This window comes from Callithrix jacchus, chromosome 1 (genome assembly GCF_049354715.1).
Source record: "Callithrix jacchus isolate 240 chromosome 1, calJac240_pri, whole genome shotgun sequence".
In the NCBI taxonomy this organism is placed as follows: domain Eukaryota; kingdom Metazoa; phylum Chordata; class Mammalia; order Primates; family Cebidae; genus Callithrix; species Callithrix jacchus.
In genome coordinates, this window is record NC_133502.1 from 171,074,719 (window position 1) to 171,094,232 (window position 19,514).

Genomic DNA, 19,514 nt, shown 5'->3' on the forward strand with positions numbered 1-19,514 from the left:
ATGTAAATTAGTACAATCACTATGGAAAACACTGTGGAGATTCATTAAAGAATGAGTACTGGTATCAAAACAGAGACATAGACCAATGGACCAGAACAGAGCCCTTGGAGGCAATGCCACACATCTACAACCACCTGATCTTTGACAATCCTCATGAAAACAAGCAATGGGGAAAGGATTCCATGTTTAATAAATGATGTTGGGAAAACTGGCTAGCCATGTGCAGAAAGCAGAAACTGGACCCCTTCCTGACACCTTACACTAAAATTAACTCCAGATGGATTAAAGACTTAAACATAAGACCTAACACCATAAAAACCTCAGAAGAAAACTTAGGCAAAACCATTTAGGACATAGGCATAGGCAAGGACTTCATGACTAAAACACCAAAAGCATTGGCAACAAAAGCCAAAATAGACAAATAGGACCTAATTAAACTCCAGAGCTTCTGTACAGCAAAAGAAACAATTAGAGTGAATTGGAAACCAATAGAATGGGAAAAAATTTTTGCAATCTACTCATCTGACAAAGGGCTAATATCCAGAATATACAAAGAACTAAAACAGATTTACAAGAAATAACAAATAAGCCAATTCAAAAGTAGGCAAAGGATATGAACAGACACTTTACAAAAGAAAACATATATGAGGTCAACAAACATGAAAAAATGCTCATCATCACTGGCCATTAGAGAAATGCAAATCAAAACCACACTGAGATACCATCTCATGCCAGTTAGAATGGCAATCATTAAAAAATCTGGAGACAACAGATGCTGGAGAGGATGTGGAGAAATAGGAACACTTTTACATGGTTGGTGGGAGTGTAAATTTGTTCAACCATTGTGGAAGGAAGTGTGGCAATTCCTCAAGGACCTAGAAATAGAAATTCCATTTGACCCAGCAATCTCATTACTGGTATATATCCAAAGGATTATAAATCGTTCTATTATAAGGACACATGCACACGAATGTTCATTGTAGCACTGGTTACAATAGTAAAGACTTGGAACCGACCCAAATGCCAATCAATGATAGACTGGACAGGGAAAATGTGTCACATATACACCATGGAATACTATGCAGCCACAAAAAATGATGAGTTCGTGTCCTTTGTAGGGACATGGGTGAACCTAGAAACCATCATCCTCAGCAAACTGACACAAGAACAGAAAATCAAACACTGCATGTTCTCACTCATAGGCAGGTGTTGAACAAGGAGAACACATGGACGTAGGGAGGGGAACATCACACACTGGGGTCTGTGGGGGGGAAGGAGGGGAGGGACAGTGGGGGGTGGGGAGTTGGGGAGGGATAACACGGGAAGAAATGTCAGATATAGATGATGGGGAGGAAGGCAGCAAACCACATTGCAATATATGTACCTATGCAACAATCTTGCATGTTCTTCACATGTACCCCAAAACCTAAAATGCAATAAAAAAAAAATATATATATATGCATACATATATGTAAAGAATGAACAGATATACCATTTGATCCAGCAATCCTGCTACCATGTATCTACCCAGAGGAAAGTCATTATATGAGACTGGGCGTCATGGCTCATGCCTGTAGTTCCAGCATTTTGGGAGGCCAGAGTAGATGAATTATGAGGTCAGGAGTTTGAGATCAGCCTGGCCAATGTGGTGAAACCCTGTCTCTACTAAAAATACAAACAATTAGCTGGGTGTGGTGGCAGTCACCTGTAATCCCAGCTGCTCAGGAGGCTGAGGCAGGAGAATTGTTTAAATTTGGGAGGTGGAGGTTGCACTGAGCTGGGATCACAGCACTGCACTTCAGCCCCTGCAACAGCACAAGACTCCTCAAGAAGAATTTTTATAAAAATTACATGAGATGCGTCTTCTGAATACAGAACACTGATGGGTCTTGACTTTTTATCCAGTTTGCCAGTTTGCTACAAAGAGAATAAAATACCTAGGAATACAACTAACAAAGGATGTAAAGGACCTCTTCATGGAGAACTACAAACCACTGCTCAGGGAAATTAGAGAGGACACAAACAGATGGAAAAATATTCCATGCTCATGGTTAGGAAAAATCAATATTGTGAAAATGGCCATACTGCCCAAAGTAATTTACAGATTCAACACTATCCCCATCAAGCTATCATTGCCCTTTTTCACAGAACTGGAAAATACCACCTTAAACTTCATATGGAACCAAAAGAGAGCCCACATAGCCAAGACAATCCTAAGCAATAAAAACAAACCTGGAGGCATCATGCTACCTGACTTCAAACTATACTACAAGACTACAGTAATCAAAACAGCATGGTACTGGTACCAAAACAGAGTTATAGACCAATGGAACAGAACAGAGGCCTTGGAAGCAATGCCACACATCTACAACCATCTGATCCTTGACAAACCTGAAAAAAAAACAAACAATGGGGAAAGGATTCCCTGTTTAATAAATGGTGTTGGGAAAACTGGCTAGCCATGTGCACATAGCAGAAACTGGACAGCTTCCTTACATCTTACACTAAAATTAACTCCAGATGGATTAAAGACTTAAACCTAAGACCTAACACCATAAAAACCCTTGAAGAAAACCTAGGCAATACCATTCGCAACATAGGCATAGGCAAGGACTTCATGACTAAAACACCAAAAGCAATGGCAACAAAAGCCAATATAGACAAATGGAATCTAATTAAACTTAAGAGCTTCTGCACAGCAAAAGAAGCTGTCATTAGAGTGAACCAGCAACCAACAGAATGGAAAAAAATTTTGCAGGCTACCCATCTGACAAAGGGCTAATATCTAGAATCTACAAAGAGCTAAAACAAATATACAAGAAAAAAATAGCTCCATCAAAAAGTGGGCAAAGGATATGAACAGACACTTTTCAAAAGAAGACATTTATGTGGCCAAGAAACATATGAAAAAATGCTCGTCATCAATGGTCATTAGAGAAATGCAAATCAAAACCATGTTGAGATACCATCTCAGGCCAATTAGAATGGCGATCATTAAAAAGTCTGGAGACAACAGATGCTGGAGAGGATGTGGAGAAATAGGAATTCTTTTACACTGTTGGTGGGAGTGTAAATGAGTCCAACCATTGTGGAAGACAGTGTGGCGAGTCCTCAAGGATCTAGAATTTGAAATTCCATTTGATCCAGCAATCCCATTACTGGGTATATATCCAAAGGATTATAAATCATTCTATTACAAAGACACATGCACACGTATGTTCATTGTGGCACTGTTTACAATCACAAAGACTTGGAACCAACCCAAATGCCCATCAATGAAAGACTGGATAAAGAAAATGAGGCACATATACACCATGGAATACTATACAGCTATAAAAAAGGATGAGTTCATGTCCTTTGCAGGGACACAGATGAATCTGGAAACCATCATTCTCAGCAAACTGATACAAGAACAGAAAACCAAGTACTGCATATTCTCTTTCATAAGTGGGTGTTGAACAATGAGAACACATGGACACAGGGAGGGGAACATTACCCACTGGGGTCTATTGGGGGTTGGGGGACTAGCAGAGGGATAGCAAGGGGTGGGGAAATTGGGGAGGGGTAACAGTAGGAGAAATACCTAATGTAGGTAATGGGGGGATGGAGGCAGCAAATTACTATGGCATGTGTATACCTACATAACAATCCTGCAAGATCTGCACATGTACCCCAGACCTTAAAGTAAAATTAAAAAATAAAAATAAAAATAAGTGGGCAAAGGACATGTACAGACACTTTTCAAAAGAAGACATACACGCAGCCAAAAAGCATATGAAAAAATACTCAACATCACTAATCATCAGAGAAATGCAAATCAAAACCACAATGAGATATTATCTCACACCAGTCAGAATGGCTATTATTTAAGAGTAAAAAAATAACAGATGCTGGTGAGAAAGAGGAATGCTCATACACTGTTGGTGGGAGTGTAAATTAATTCAACCATTGTGAACGACAGTGTGGAGATTACTCAAAGACCTAAAGACAGAAATACCATTTGACTCAGCAATCCCGTTACTGGGTATACACCCAAAGGAATATAAATCGTTCCTCTGTAAAGACACACACATGTGTACGTTCACTGCAGCACTATTCACAAAAGCAAAGACATGGAATCAACCTAAACGCCCATCAATGATTGACTATATCAAGAAAATGTAGTACATATACACCACGGAATACTATGCAGCCATCAAAAAGAATGCGATCATGTTCTTTTAAGGAACATGGATGGAACTGAAGGCCATTATCCTTAACAAACGAATGCGGAACAGAAAACCAAATACCCCATGTTCTCACTTAGAAGTGGGAGCTAAATTATGAGAACACATGGACACATAGAGGGAACAATACACAATGAAGCCTATCAGAGGGTGGAGGTTGGGAGGAGGGAGAGGATTAGGAAAAGTAACTAATGGGTACTTAGTCTTAATACCTGGGTGACGAAATAATCTGTACAACAAACCCCCATGACACAAGTTTACCTACATAAAAAACCTGCACATGTACCCATGAACTTAAAATAAAAGTCAATAAAAAACAGCTGGAGGGAAATTAGTGTGAAAGCCGCAAAAACAAAATTGAGAGCTGGTGGAAGTTGCAGTACAAATATCACCACATCCTGACCTCTGGTGGGGCTACTCTTAGTTTTATATTCAGTATAGTTTCTCAGAGTATCTCTAGAAAGATTGTCTACAGTTGCTCACAACATAACTCACATGTATGCATCCTTTATAGACTTTCTCCCTTCCCTGTCTCATTTTCTATACTCTCTAATTTATGTTTCCTGGAATCATCTCTGAAAGAAACTACCTGTATCCAATTCTTTATCTCAACATCTGCTTTAAAGAAACTCAAACTAAGGCACTGGATAACCCAATTGGGCCTTAGAGAAACAGATCTTTGGTATAAGGTTCTGAAATTGGACTCCCTGCTGTACAGATGGCAGCAAAGACCACATTGCTGGTGACGAGTGGGGCAATATTAACTTCAGTTGTGTGTACTATCACAATTACTAAGACTCTCCTTAGTAGTAGATTGGAAATAAGTATAGGTAGAAGGGGAAGCACTGAAGTATGTCATAACTCTAGCATATAAAACAAAGGGTAAGAGTAATTATAAAGGTTGTAAATTTGATTTGCTTTTGTTTCCTTTCCTAGACACATTGAAGAAGCTGACAGACCAGCTCAGCCAGCTCTCTACCAAAAGCATGCTGTGCAAGCCAAATGGCTCCCTTAAGCATTTAAAGAAACAGCCAAAGTGGAGTATATACTGAAAATCAGGCCCAGAATCTGATCTTACGAGTTTTTGGAGCATAGCCCTGGCAAGTTTCCTATTCTGAATTCAGGGCTAGGATAGGAAAAGAATGGAAATGTGAGACCTGTCATTTGGACATTTGGATATAGTATTGTGAATCTCCAGAATCCTCTAAATCCTACAGGTGGATGGAAACACTCTACTTCCCCTTCATAAGAAGAGTAGAGATCCGCCACCTGATTATCATGAAATGGATTTGTGGTAGATTTTTACATCAGTGACAACTTTGTTCTCTTCCTGATTCCATATCCCTGCAACGTGACTTTTATCTCTTTCTATCAAGAAGTGAAATCTGCACCCCTTGAATATGAATTGGCTTTAAGCCTGTCTTTGACCAATAAAGCAACAGCAAATTTGACACAAGCAAGGGTATGAAAAGTGCATGTTTTCATGCTGCTTTTAAAACTCTGCCAACATGTGAATAAGCCTAGTACAGGCTGTTGTACAATGAAAGACGTGTGTCCCTCCCTTCCTTCCACTGCTTCGGTCAACAAGTAGTTGATCTCTAGAAGTAGAGCCACCCAGTTGATGAACTGCTAACTGCAGGCATGTCATCGACTAGCCTTCTTTTCTGCAAAAAGAACTCCCCAGCTGAGCTGAGTTCAAACTGTTACCCAACAGAAACCAAAACTAAGTAGATCATTGTTGTTTTTCTAAACACTAAGTTTGGGAGTCGTTTGGTATGCAGCAATTGATCATTGAAAAAGCCCTGATCTGAGATGGAAGACAAACAAGAAATATTTGTCTTCTTCAAAATGTCTTTCTCCCTCATGTTGTTTGGACTAGTAAGTAGGAACCTATTTTAGCATAGTCCCAACAAGAAATAACAGTCTCTGCTATGGGAATGTTTACCTTATTCATTAAAAGGGGAGAAGAATATGGCTAATACATGCCAATAATAACTGGAGGAATAAAATGAAAGTGATTCCTTAGGGTGCTGAACAAGGAAGTTGTGGAACATAAGGCTGAGTAGGGTAAAACTGTTTGATATAGGAGCACTCTCATGTAACAGGAGACAGCAACACCCAAAACAAGCTCTCATACTTTTCTGGGATCACTGATTGAGGCTTGGAAATGATGGAAATGAAATGCATTACTATAGAGTAAATGAAATGCAAATGCTAGAACTTCCTGGAAGAGGTCAGAAATCCCAGGGCTGCAGCCATGCTAGAATGAATCTATTATATGAGGCCAGAGAACCTACCAGCTAACTATGTTCCCCAAGAAGGGCCAAAAGACATTCTCTTCACTAAAGCAATAAATAATCCACAGGTGAGGACAACAGAATCACTGAAAAGTTGACTGGGGGCTCTCCTTTCTGGGACAGAGTGGATAGAAAATCCCAACATGGAGCTAGAGTCAACAGCTCCCTAGTGCCAATGGGAATAAAATCCTTCTGGAATATCAGAGACCCAGGTAGTAACATGTAACCATCAGAAGCAATGCAAATGAAAGTATCAAATACCAAAATGTATCATCAAGGCCAGATCCCTTATAGGGATCTATTGAAATGGCTAATGTACCATGGTATTTCTAGGGCTGAGAGAGAAGAACCTTTACCGAATACTTATAATGTACTGAAACTCCTCCTAAATTCCTCATAAGTATTATCTCATTTAATCCTTATAATTGCCCAAAGAAAGAATCTCTGGCTCTAGAGTTTAAGTTTTGCCAGCACAGCAATGCTATGATGGTGCAAATGTTCCAATTTGGTGTGGGGAATATTTTGAAATGGGTAAAAAAATATCAAGGTGATCTACAGAAATGAAATAAATTAAGTTGGTGAATTCAGGAAATTATATGCAAGAGGCCATCAAATTTGTGGAAAAATGAATGAAACCAGAAGAAAGCAACAGCAGAAATCTTGCATTATTTGCCATTGCAAGAATGGGTAAGCCAGGTACACATTCAGGGTTAGTCCAAAAGGATGACATGATCACAATGAAACAGAAATATTCAAGAATCAGTTTCAGCTGCTCTGGCAACAAGATGCCTCATACTTTATTTTTTCAGAATCACTAGAGGCTGAAGAAGATGCCTCTAGTGATTATTTATATAATAAGAATGTTTCGATGGAAAAAAGAAACATATAAAACTGAAATAGACATTAATCAAGAATAGAAAAACGGAAAGTCTGGAGAAGGACTTCAAGTAAAACTACTGAAGAGGTGAATGATTACAGCAGACGGTAAGACATAGAGTTAGGTGTAGGAGAGTTAAACTTAGGAGGTTAAGTATTCAGACACTGCTTGGTGCTACTTGCTTTATCCCTAACTGACTACAGTGTCATGGCCTAAATAACAAACTCTGTAATCATGTGTTTTATTGCCTTATACATCCATTGCTGGTGGTAAGCAAACACTAAGTGTTTCTAAACTCACAGCCAATATCATACCAAATGGGCAAAAACTGGAAGCATTCCCTTTGAAAACTGGCACTAGACAAGGTTGCCCTCTCTCACCACTCCTATTCAATATAGTATTGGAAGTTCTAGCCAGAGCAATCAGGCAAGAAAAAAAAAATAAAGGGTATTCAATTAGGAACACAGGAAGTTAAATTGTCTCTATTTGTAGATGACATGATTGTATATTTAGAAGACCCCATTGTCTCAGCCCAAAACCTCCTTAAGCTGATTAGCAACTTCAGCAAAGTCTCAGGACACAAAATCAATGTGCAGAAATCACAAGCATTCTTATACACCAATAACAGACAAAGAGAGAGCCAAATCATGAGCGGACTTCCATTCACAATTGCTGCAAAGAGAATAAAATACCTAGGAATACAACTAACAAAGGATGTAAAGGACCTCTTCAAGGAGAACTACAAACCACTGCTCAACGAAATAAGAGAGGACACAAACAGATGGAAAAACATTCCATGCTCATGATTAGGAAGAATTTATATCGTGAAAATGGCCATACTGCCCTAAGTAATTTATAGATTCAACGCTATCCCCATCAAGCTACCAATGACCTTCTTCACAGAACTGGAAAAAACTACCTTCAATCACATGGAACCAAAAGAGAGCCCGCATAGCCAAGATGATCCTAAGCAAAAAGAACAAAGCTGGAGGCATCATGCTACCTGACTTCAAACTATACTACAAGGCTACAATAATCAAAACAGCATGGCACTGGTACCAAAACAGAGTTATAGACCAATGGAACAGAACAGAGGCCTCAGAAGCAATGCCACACATCTACAACCATCTGATCTTTGACAAACCTGACAAAAATAAGCAATAGGGAAAGGATTCCCTGTTTAATAAATGGTGTTGGGAAAACTGGCTAGCAATGTGCAGAAAGCTGAAACTGGACCCCTTCCTTACACCTTATACTAAAATTAACTCCAGATGGATTAAAGATTTAAACATAAGACCTAACACCACAAAAACCCTTGAAGAAAACCTAGGCAATACCATTCAGGACATAGGCATAGGCAAGGGCTTTATGACTAAAACACCAAAAGCAATGGCAACAAAAGTCAAAATAGACAAATGGGATCTAATTAAACTTCAGAGTTTCTGCACAGCAAAAGAAACAATCAATAGAGTGAACCAGAAGCCAACAGAATTGGAAAAATTTTTGCAAGCTACCCATCCAGAATCTACAAATAACTAAAGCAGATTTACAAGAAGAAAACAAACCCATACAAAAGTGGGCAAAGGATATGAGCAGACACTTTACAAAAGAAGACATTTATGAGGCAACAAAACATGAAAAAAAGCTCATCATCACTGGTCATTAGAGAAATGAAAATCAAAACCACATTGAGACACCATCTCATGCCAGTTAGAATGGCAATCATTAAAAAATCTGGAGACAACAGATGCTGGAGAGGATGTGGAGAAATAGGAACACTTTTACACTGTTAATGGGAGTGTAAATTAGTCCAACTATCGTGGAAGACAGTGTGGCGCTTCCTCAAGGATCTAGTATTTGAAATTCCATTTGATCCAGCAATCCCATTACTGGGTATATACCCAAAGGATTTTAAATCATTCTATTACAAAGACACATGCACATGTATGTTCATTGCGGCACTGTTTACAATAGCAAAGACCTGGAACCAACCCAAATGTCCATCAATGAAAGACTGGATAAAGAAAATGAGGCACATATACACCATGGAATGCTATACAGCCATAAAAAGGGATGAGTTCATGTCCTTTGCAGGGACATGGATGAATCTGGAAACCATCATTCTCAGCAAACTGACAAGAACAGAAAACCAAACACCGTATATTATCACTCATAGGCAGGTGTTTAACAATGAGAACACATGGGCACAGGGAGGGGAACATCACACACTGGGGTCTGTTGGGGGGTGGAGGACTAGGGGAGGGACAGTGGTGGTGGGGAGGTTGGGGTAGGATATCACTGCGGGAAATGCCTGATGTAGATGATGGGGGGAAGGAGACAGCAAACCACTATGGCATGGGTGTACCTATGCAACAATCCTGCAAGATCTGCACATGTACCCCTGAACTTAAAATACAATTTAAAAAAATAGTGTTTCTAAACCCTAACTGCACACTAGAATTTCCTATAGTTATTTTTTTTTTTTTTTTTAGAAATAAAGATACTAGGGCTTCATGTTCAAAGAGGTGTAGAATAAAATTCGAGTTATCAGTATTCTTCAAAAGACCCAGGTAATGATAATCTATAGCCATAACTAATACACATTGACACCTAGAAGAAGAAATATAGGAAAAATGATTTAAACAAGAGACTTCATGGAGACTGGAAAAATTGGGCAAGACGCATTTTTAGTATGGGAACTACTGAGAAATCATTTCCAATGTTGGATTGGGCTGGCTCCATGGACCAGCATGGCCTCTATTGCAAACAGCCTATCCCTATATGATCCTTGTTTTTCCTCTTTCTTTATCCTTTCAAACATTCACACTTTCAGATCCAATAAAATATCACTTCATGGGTTAAAAACTGTAACTAACCAACTCCAGGAAGAATTATTTTTCTTCCCTTTGTGCTCTAGCCCTTATTATGGCAACTATCACAGTCTGACTTGAGAACCTCAAACTGATTATGTGTCTGTCTCCATTATATTAAGATAGGAAGAATATTTTACTATTTTTACTATTAGCAATAGTGCATAACACAATACCTGGCACATGATGGTTATATACATACACATACAGTATTTGTTGAATATGAGTTTATCTTTTGATACACACACCAGCATTGAAAAGGATAGAGTAGCAAGGATTTACTATTTATTAATATCAGAGTGTTTTCATCTAAAAAATGTCATAACCATAGTTCCCAACTCAAAAGGGTCGCCAGGGAGTGGGGACCAAATTAGATAGTACACATAACCAACTAAATACAGGGAATGAAATGAGTATTAATTTGTATGGCAAAACCATCACTACCACATCTATTTTATGGTTACTTGTGTATGAGCACAACTACACACTGCAATAGAAAGGGAGTTCCTAAAGAACAGAGGCTTCCTTATCTCAGTATCTCCTATGCCTGACACAGTGACTGGCAAAGGGTAATGATAAATAAATGCTCACTAAAAGGTATCTTTAAAAATCATTCACATGTTTATCAGAACATCTACAAATAAATTTTTATTGATCTTGTCCTAGAAAGGTTGAGATCTCCCTAAAGAGAGCAGAGAAATAAGTGCAAAAATTACATGCAATACAAGTCCTCCATGAAGTTATTACAGAGTTACATTAAGCAGATGCAGATTCCAATATGAACTTAAAGAGCTGTTTTGGGAGGAAATTATTCCCTAATAGCTAAGCATGTGGGTGGGAGAGAGGGATATTGCTTCCTGAGCATGCGGGCCTTCTGTGGAATAATTTCCAAATATGGACATAAGGTTAGAGCTTCTGGGAGAAAAGTGCATTCAAGCCAAAAGCTTTCTCAGTGCTGTCTTCATATCCTTATTACTGAAGCTGTAAATGAAGGGGTTCAGCATGGGGGTCACCACTGTGTAAAATATAGCTGCAACCCTGTCTTTACCCTCTGACTGTGATGAAGGGGGCCACAGATAGACACCAATTGCTGCACCATAGAACAAGAAGACAACAGTGAGATGGGATCCACAGGTGGAGAAGGCCTTTTGCCTGGCAGAGGCAGATGGAACCCTGAGGATGCTGGAGATGATGTGTGTATATGACAAAATGATCAGGGAGAGAGGACCAGTGAGTATGATGGAGCCCACAGTGAACAGGGCTACCTGGTTGGTGCTTGTGTCTGAGCAGGAGAGGTGTAGCAGAGGGACCACGTCACAGAAGAAGTGATGAATGGTGTTGCCTGCACAGAAAGAAAGCTTTGCCATGAACAGGGTATGTAAGAGGGCAGCAAGGTTGGTGAGAATCCAGCATACTATGAGAAGGAGCATGCACGTTAAAGGACTCATGAGTGTGGAGTAGTGAAGAGGCTTGCAGATGGCCACATAGAGGTCACAGGCCATCGCCCCAAGAGGAAGTCATCCAGTGCTCCAAACATCATGAAAAAATGCATCCGAGCTAAACAGCCTCCATATGGTATGGTCTGACTCTGTGTCTGAATGTTCAAGAGCATCTTAGGGACTGTGGTGGAAGAAAAGCAAGCATCAGCGAAAGAGAGGTTGGCCAGGAAAAAGTACATGGGGGTGTGGAGGTGTGAGTCAAAGTTGATGGCCAATGATGAGAAGGTTCCCTAACACAGTAACCAGGTACATCCCCAGGAAGATGCCAAATAGGAGAGGTTGCTCCTCTGGCTTCTCAGAAAGACCCAAGAGGAGGAATTCAGAGACCCTGGACTGGTTACCTTTCTCCATTCCACCATTCTTTCTGAAAGAAGAGAAGAGAAACATGTCAAAAACTGTAAAAATGGTGGTACTTATAGCCATCTCTAATAGAGAAACTTCCCACCCTGGACCTTCCTTCCAAGTTCTGACCATTGTTCCCTTCAACTCAATCCTCCTAGGAAGGGAGAGTGAGGAGACAGAGGGATTCAAACACAAAAGCAAGATGATGAGTATTGCTGGACAGGTGAGTTTCAGGTCAGTTCCATCCTTGCTATCTATTCATTAACATCCACATTCCCTGGCTTCCAGGTTATCAGTTCACATAACACAAAGGAAATAAGAATTGCCATTTTGTAACATAAACACTATACAATGAAGCATCAACTTGATTACTTGTAAATCTTATTACACACATTTCACAAATAACTTTCAAAGCTTAGTAAAATTAAGTTACTTATGCAGTATTACCAAGAAGACATTAAATACTCACTGAGACCCTGAAGCCAAATCCCCATACTCTTAAGCACCTTGAAACACAACTACTTCTGATATAAACCTCTTCCTCGGCAGAGGCAGACATAAGTAACTCACTCTGTAAGAGCACATTTTCCACTGCTCATCTCAGGATAGAATAAAAGCTGACTGAGATCTTTGTAGATCTTAAAGGGAAAGCACAACCCTGCCCCTTTCTTATAGTGGTCACCATATTTTCTCAGACCTAAACAGCTTTCATTACCATAGAAAACGACTCTGTTTCTGCAGTTCTTTTGTTCAGGGTTATCCTTAGCCTATAACAAATGAGAAGGGTGAGAAAATCTGGGGCTGCAGGCTGCACTGGGCCAGCTATAAAGCAACCACCAGATTTCACTGATGGATGTTAGATGTTCTTTGTGCACATTGTCACAGGACTATTTCTAGGTTCTGGGCCTCTGGAGTACCATTTCCCTTGTTGCTCTTCATAGACAAGCATGAATTAATTGCTCTAGATGCATAAATTGGCTTCCTAGGCTCAGCACTCACCAAGGAGGTTGTGAGGATGGAGTTCAGAGTGTATTAGTGGTTTGCATTTGATAAGATTGTCCACAGGGATATGTGTGTATTTCTATACACTAAGGTGTGGTGTTTGCTCTGGGATATCTCCTGGGAAAGCTGGATACTCTGGTAGAAGAAAATCAGAATGGCAGGTGGTGTGCAGGAAGCTTTCTTTTTTTAAGTTCTGAGATACATGTGCAGGACAAGCAGTTTTGTTACATAGGTAAATGTGTGCCATGGTGTTTTGCTGCACCTATCAACCCATCACTTAGGTATTAAGCTCTGCATGCGTTAGTGTAATTATCCTGATGCTCTCCCTCCCCTCACCCCCACGACAGCCCCAGTGTGTGTTGTTCTCCTCCTTGTGTCCATGTGTTCTCACTGATCAGCTCCCACTTTTTTTTTTTTTTTTTTTTGAGATAGAGTTTTGCTCTTTTGCCCAGGCTAGAGTGAAGTGGCATGATCTCAGCTCACTGCAACCTCTGTCTCCCAGGTTCAAGCAATTCTCCTGTTTCAGCCTCCCGAGTAAATGGGATTATAGGTGCCTGCCATCATGCCAAGCTAATTTTTGTATTTTTAGTAGAAATAGGTTTTGCCATTTTGGCCAGGCTAATCTCAAACTTCTGACCTCAGGTGATCCACCTGCCTTGGCCTCCCAAAATGTTAGGATTACAGGTATGAACCACTGCACCTGGCCTCAGCTCCCACTTCTAAGTGAGAACATGCAGTGTTTGGTTTTCCCTTCCTGTGTAAGTAAGTTTGCTGAGGATAATGGCCTCCAGCTCCATCCATGTCATTGCAAAGGACATAATCTCGTTCCTTTTTCTGGCTGCACAGTATTCCATGGTATACATGAACCACATTTTCTTTATCCAGTCTATTATTAATGGGCATTTGGGTTGGTTCCACATCTTCACTATTGTAAATAGTGCCAAAATGAACATACATGCATGTATCTTTGTAAGTGAATGATTTATATTCCTTTGGGTGTACACCCAGTAATGATATTGCTGGGTCAAATGGTATTTCTGGTTATAGGACTTTGAGGAATTACCACACTGTCTTCCACAAATAATGGTTGAACTAATTTACATTCCTGCTTTGATTCCAAACCTGGACCAAAGGTTTCCAGGCCCTGTTAGCTTCGGGTGGGCTATTTGACTTCTCTGAGTCTTTGGGTTCAAGTTATTCCTAACATGGGGCTTAGCTTAGATTCCTGGCTCCCACTCACTAAAATAATCTGTGAGAAAGTGAGGTAAACAAAAAAAAGGAAATTACAAAAATAATATCAATGAGTGACAAAGATGACATAAACTGGAATGTGATGTGGATGCAGAAGGTGCAATCAAGATTTGGCACTGAGAAGAGTATTGCTTCTCTGTGAGAAGATGTATAGCAAAGCCTCTTGATGAGCTGTGCCATTTCTGGGCTTGAACCAGGGCACAGAAGAAGCATTAGGCATTTCCACCCTCAAAATGAACTTCCTAGGACTTGGGCTTTGCCGGAGTTTCACAGAATCTTAAATCCTGAGGCTCTCGCAGAGACTTTTGACTGTGGATGGGTTCAGAATTCTTGTTGGAGGGATGTGAGTGGGTTACCATGTGTTCTGTTATCTTGGTGATTTCACCCTCTAAAATCATTTTTTCCTTCTCTTTTACACCTTTCTTGCCTTCTTTTAGATTATTTTTTAGAATTCCATTTTACTTCACACTATGAAGAATTTGTCTTTACTACTTTGTGTTATTTTTAGTATACTCTAGAATTCACATTAGGCATACATTTTTAATTGAGATAAAATTCACGTAACATAAAATTTACCATTTTAACCATTTTAAAGTGAACAACTGACTGGACTTTAGGATACTCACAGTGCTTTGCAACCATCTCTACTATCAATTTCAAAAATTTTTATTACCCCCAAATATATTGCATATCCACTAAGAAGTTACTCTCCATTCCCTCCTCTCCATCCTGAAAACCACTAATCTGCTTTTGTAAATGATATCATTTGCTTGTTCTGCACATTTTATATAAATGGAATCTTATAATATGTGGCCTTTTGAATCTGATTTCTTTCAGTTAGCATAATGTTTTCAAGGTTCATCCATTTTGTAGCATATATCATTACCTCATTCTTTTTTAAGGCCAAATAGTATTCCAGTGTATAGAAATACCACCTTTTCTTAATCTGTTTCTCAGCTGATGGACAATTGTAGTTTTTCCACTTTTTGTCTATTATGAATAATTCTATCAACTCATATATTTGTTTCTGTTTTAAAATATGTTCTTAGTGTGTTGAGTGTTTTTATCCTGAAAGAATGAAGGATTTTGTAAAATAGTTTTTCTGCATCTATTGAGATGATCTTTTTTCATTCTGTTGGCATTGTGCATTAGAGTAATTGCATTACATAATTTCAGATGTTGAACCAACCTCTTTACTCTGTTGATTGTTTCCTTTGTTGCACAGAAACTATTTAGCTTGTTGAAATCTCATTTGTATATTTTTTGCTCTTACTGCCTATGCTTTTGAGGTCTAACTCAAAAAATCTCTGCCCACACCAATGTCTTGAAGAGTTTTCCCATTTTTTTATGGTAGATTCATAGTTTCAGATCAAACATTTAAGTCTTTAATCCGTTTAGAGTTAATTTTTGTTTATGGTAAGAGATGGAGGTCCAATTTTATTCTTCTGCATATATATATATAAGTTTTCCCAGGACCATTTATTGAAGAAATTTTCCCAATGAATATTCTTGGCACTTTTGTCAAAAATGATTTAGTTGTAAACATGTGGATTTGTTTCTGGGTTCTCAACTCTTATTCTTGGTGTTTATTTATTATATGTGTCTGTTTTTTTGCCAGAACCATGCTGTTTTGGTTACTATAGCTTTGTAGCATATTTTGAAGTCAGGTAGTATGATGTTTCCAGCTTTGTCAGGTTGCTTTTGTTATTCAGGGTGTGTTGTGATTTCATACACAATCTATGATTGTTTTTCTATTTCTGTGAAGAAAGTCATTGGTATTTTGATAGGGATTGCACTGAATCTGTAGATTGCTTTGTGTCATAAGAACATTTTAACAGTGTTAAATATTGATGATAGCCAATGCCTATGGAACAAGCAAAATTGAATTTAATAGTGGACACCAAATAGACTTAGCCTAAAAATCACTCACTCCAAACCTCACTTGTTGTTCAAATTTGGCTAAAGGAATTTTGATATGGACTTCTTGTCACTAGTCACTCCCTCCAATGTGTAATCAGACCAACAACCCAGGACAGGTCCATCGCAGCACCAAGGGGCAATCAAAACCTAACAGGATGACTTACCAGTGATGCTTTTGGAGAAAAATCTTTATCAAAAGAGGGAATGGCAAAGTCATCGGGATCAAAATGGTGTCACTTGTATTAACAACCCTGGAAAATGAAGCCAGGGAAGGCCAGAAAGGGAAGGTTCCCACACAAGAATGCCTCATACAAGAATTATCACAAAAGACTGAAAAAACTACAACCCTGAACAAAGGCCACTGAAATCTCACATACACACAGAACACTTCTGTGAGAACATCTGCCCAGCAGCTATTTTTCTCACCTCAGACTGTCATTACCCTTTTTAGTGATTTTTGCAGCCAAGGACAATTATCTCAAATAATCAAGTAATCCTCATTTTTCTCAGCTTTTCTTTAAAAACCTTTGTCTTTCTTTACCATCATTTACTATGGTATGTGTATTGCTGTTGCAATGCCCATTCCCAAATAAATATTGTTTCTTTTAAAGAGCCTCTCTCTGACTGTTACTTAAGTTCAACAACATTTATTGAACACTAAAAGCAAGAACAGCAAAGCACACATTTCTTTCAAACACACCTGGAACATTCATTAAGACAGACCACACTGAAGGATATGCTTTTACTTTTGCTCATGAAATATATAACAAGACTGACTATATACTGGGTCATGCAAAAGGCTAAAATTCTTCAGAGTATTGAAATAACACAAAGTTGATATTTAAAAATAATGGAACTAAACAAGAAAAATAATAGTAATAATCAGAAAACCACCAATTATTTGGAAATGATGCCATGCATTTCTAAATAGTTTGAGTCAAATAAAAAATATCAGTGAAAATTAGAAAATATTAAGGGTGATGGTAACAAAATAGAGTGTTTGAAAGAAATTTCTAGCACTAACTGCATGCAATAGAAAAAAGGGGTGAAAAATCAATGGTATCTACTTCAACATTAAGTAGGTAGGTGAGAAAAAGCAACTTAATCCAAAAGAAAATAGAAAAAAGTAAATAATAAAGACAAATATGAAAAGCAATGAAATGCAAGCAGTTGTACAATAGAGAAAAATTGACCAAACCAAAATTTGATCTTTTGAAAAGATTACTAAAATTAACAAACTCCTACTGAGACTGATAAAGAAAAAGAAAGCTAAAATCATAATTTTGGAATTGATAAAGAGGATATCACCAAAGATAATGAAAACATTTAAAGGATAATAAGCAATTTTAAATTTACCATAAAGTTACAGTGTGCAAAATAGTATAGTGTTTATATGAAAATAGAAAATATATTAACTAAAGATTAAACAAAGGTTAGACATAAACCCACAGTGATATGGTTTGGCTCTGTGTCTCCACCCAAATCTCATGTTGAATTGTGATCCCCAGTGTTAAGGGAGGGATTGGTGAAGGTGATGGATCATGGAGGTGGATTTCCCCCTTGCTGTTCTCACGATAGTGAGTGACTTCTCACAAGATATGGTTGTTCAAAAGTGTGTAGCACTTCCCCCTTTATTCTCAATTCTTCTGCCCATGTGAAGATGTATCTGCTTCCCCTTCACCTTCCACCATGATTGTAATTTTCCTGAGGCCTCCCCAGCCATGCTTTCTGTACAGCCTACAGAACTGTGAGCCAATTAAACCTCTTTGCCTCATAAATTACCCAGTTTCAGGTAGTTCATTATAACAATGTGAGAACGGACTAATACACACTGTTACCTGGTTAATTGAAAACATTTTTTTCTAATGTAAAACCTAAACATGAAAGCTGAAGTTTTGAAGCTCCTAGAAAAAAAATGTTAATGTCTTCACAATCTTTAGTTAAATATATTTCATAAACAGGACACAGTTTCTTGAAATCCCCATAGAAAGAATAATGGGTAATTGGACTTCACCTAAACTGAACTTCTATGTCCACCAAAAGACAATGTTAGAAAAAGAAGAATTAAGCCACAGACTGGGAGAAAATGTTCACAATACATATAGCTGATAGATTCATATACAGTACACATGAATTAAAAATTCTTATGAATTATTAAAGACAATCCACCCAATAAAATGGGTATACAAATTCATAAAAAGAAGACATATAAATAACCAATAAGCACATGAAAAGATGTTCAATATCATTAGTTATTGAGGAAAAAAAATTAAAATCACAATTAGGTGGGATGTCATACTTGGTGTTATTTCAATTCTTTGAAGATTTTTAGGCTATTGTATGACCCAGCACATAATCATACTTTTTTTTTTTTTTTTAATTTTTTATTGGATTATAGGTTTTGGGGTACATGAGCAGAGCATGCAAGACAGTTGCGTAGGTACACACATGGCAGTGTGCTTTGCTTTTCTTCTCCCCTTCACCCACATTTGGCATTTCTCCCCAGGCTATCCCTCCCCACCTCCCCCTCCCACTGGCCCTCCCATTTTCCCCCCAATAGAACCCAGTGTTTAGTACTCCCCTTTCTGTGTCCATGTGTTCTCATTTTTCATCACCCACCTATGAGTGAGAATATGCGGTGTTTCATTTTCTGTTCTTGTGTCAGTTTGCTGAGGATGATGTTTTCCAGATTCATCCATGTCCCTACAAACGACACGAACTCATCATTTCTGATTGCTGCATAATATTCCATGGTGTATATGTGCCACATTTTTCCAATCCAGTCTATTATCAATGGGCATTTGGGTTGATTCCAGGTCTTTGCTATTGTAAACAGTGCTGCAATGAACATTCGTGTACATGTGTCCTTATAGTAGAACGATTTATAGTCTCTTGGATATATACCCAGTAATGGGATTGCTGGGTCAAATGGAATTTCTATTTCTAAGGCCTTGAGGAATCGCCACACTGTCTTCCACAATGGTTGAACTAATTTACACTCCCACCAACAGTGTAAAAGTGTTCCTTTTTCTCCACATCCTCTCCAGCATCTGTTGTCTCCAGATTTTTTAATGATCGCCATTCTAACTGGCGTGAGATGGTATCTCAATGTGGTTTTGATTTGCATCTCTCTAATGACCAGTGACGATGAGCATTTTTTCATATGATTGTTGGCCTCATATATGTCTTCTTTCGTAAAGTATCTGTTCATATCCTTTGCCCACTTTTGA

At 38.6% G+C, this 19,514-nt stretch overlaps 2 protein-coding genes across 2 annotated transcripts in view; both read right to left on the reverse strand.

Moving 5' to 3' along the window:
* The window catches only part of LOC103794845 (olfactory receptor 1L8), a 390,653-nt gene that overhangs the window by 33,037 nt on the left and 338,102 nt on the right, over positions 1-19,514 (reverse strand).
* Positions 9,861-17,213, reverse strand: LOC100395394 (olfactory receptor 1N2-like). The gene is given in 3 exon segments (XM_078375615.1): positions 9,861-11,777; positions 11,780-11,985; positions 11,987-17,213. Coding segments are annotated over 3 exon segments (1,038 nt in total). The 5' UTR covers positions 12,244-17,213; the 3' UTR covers positions 9,861-11,202.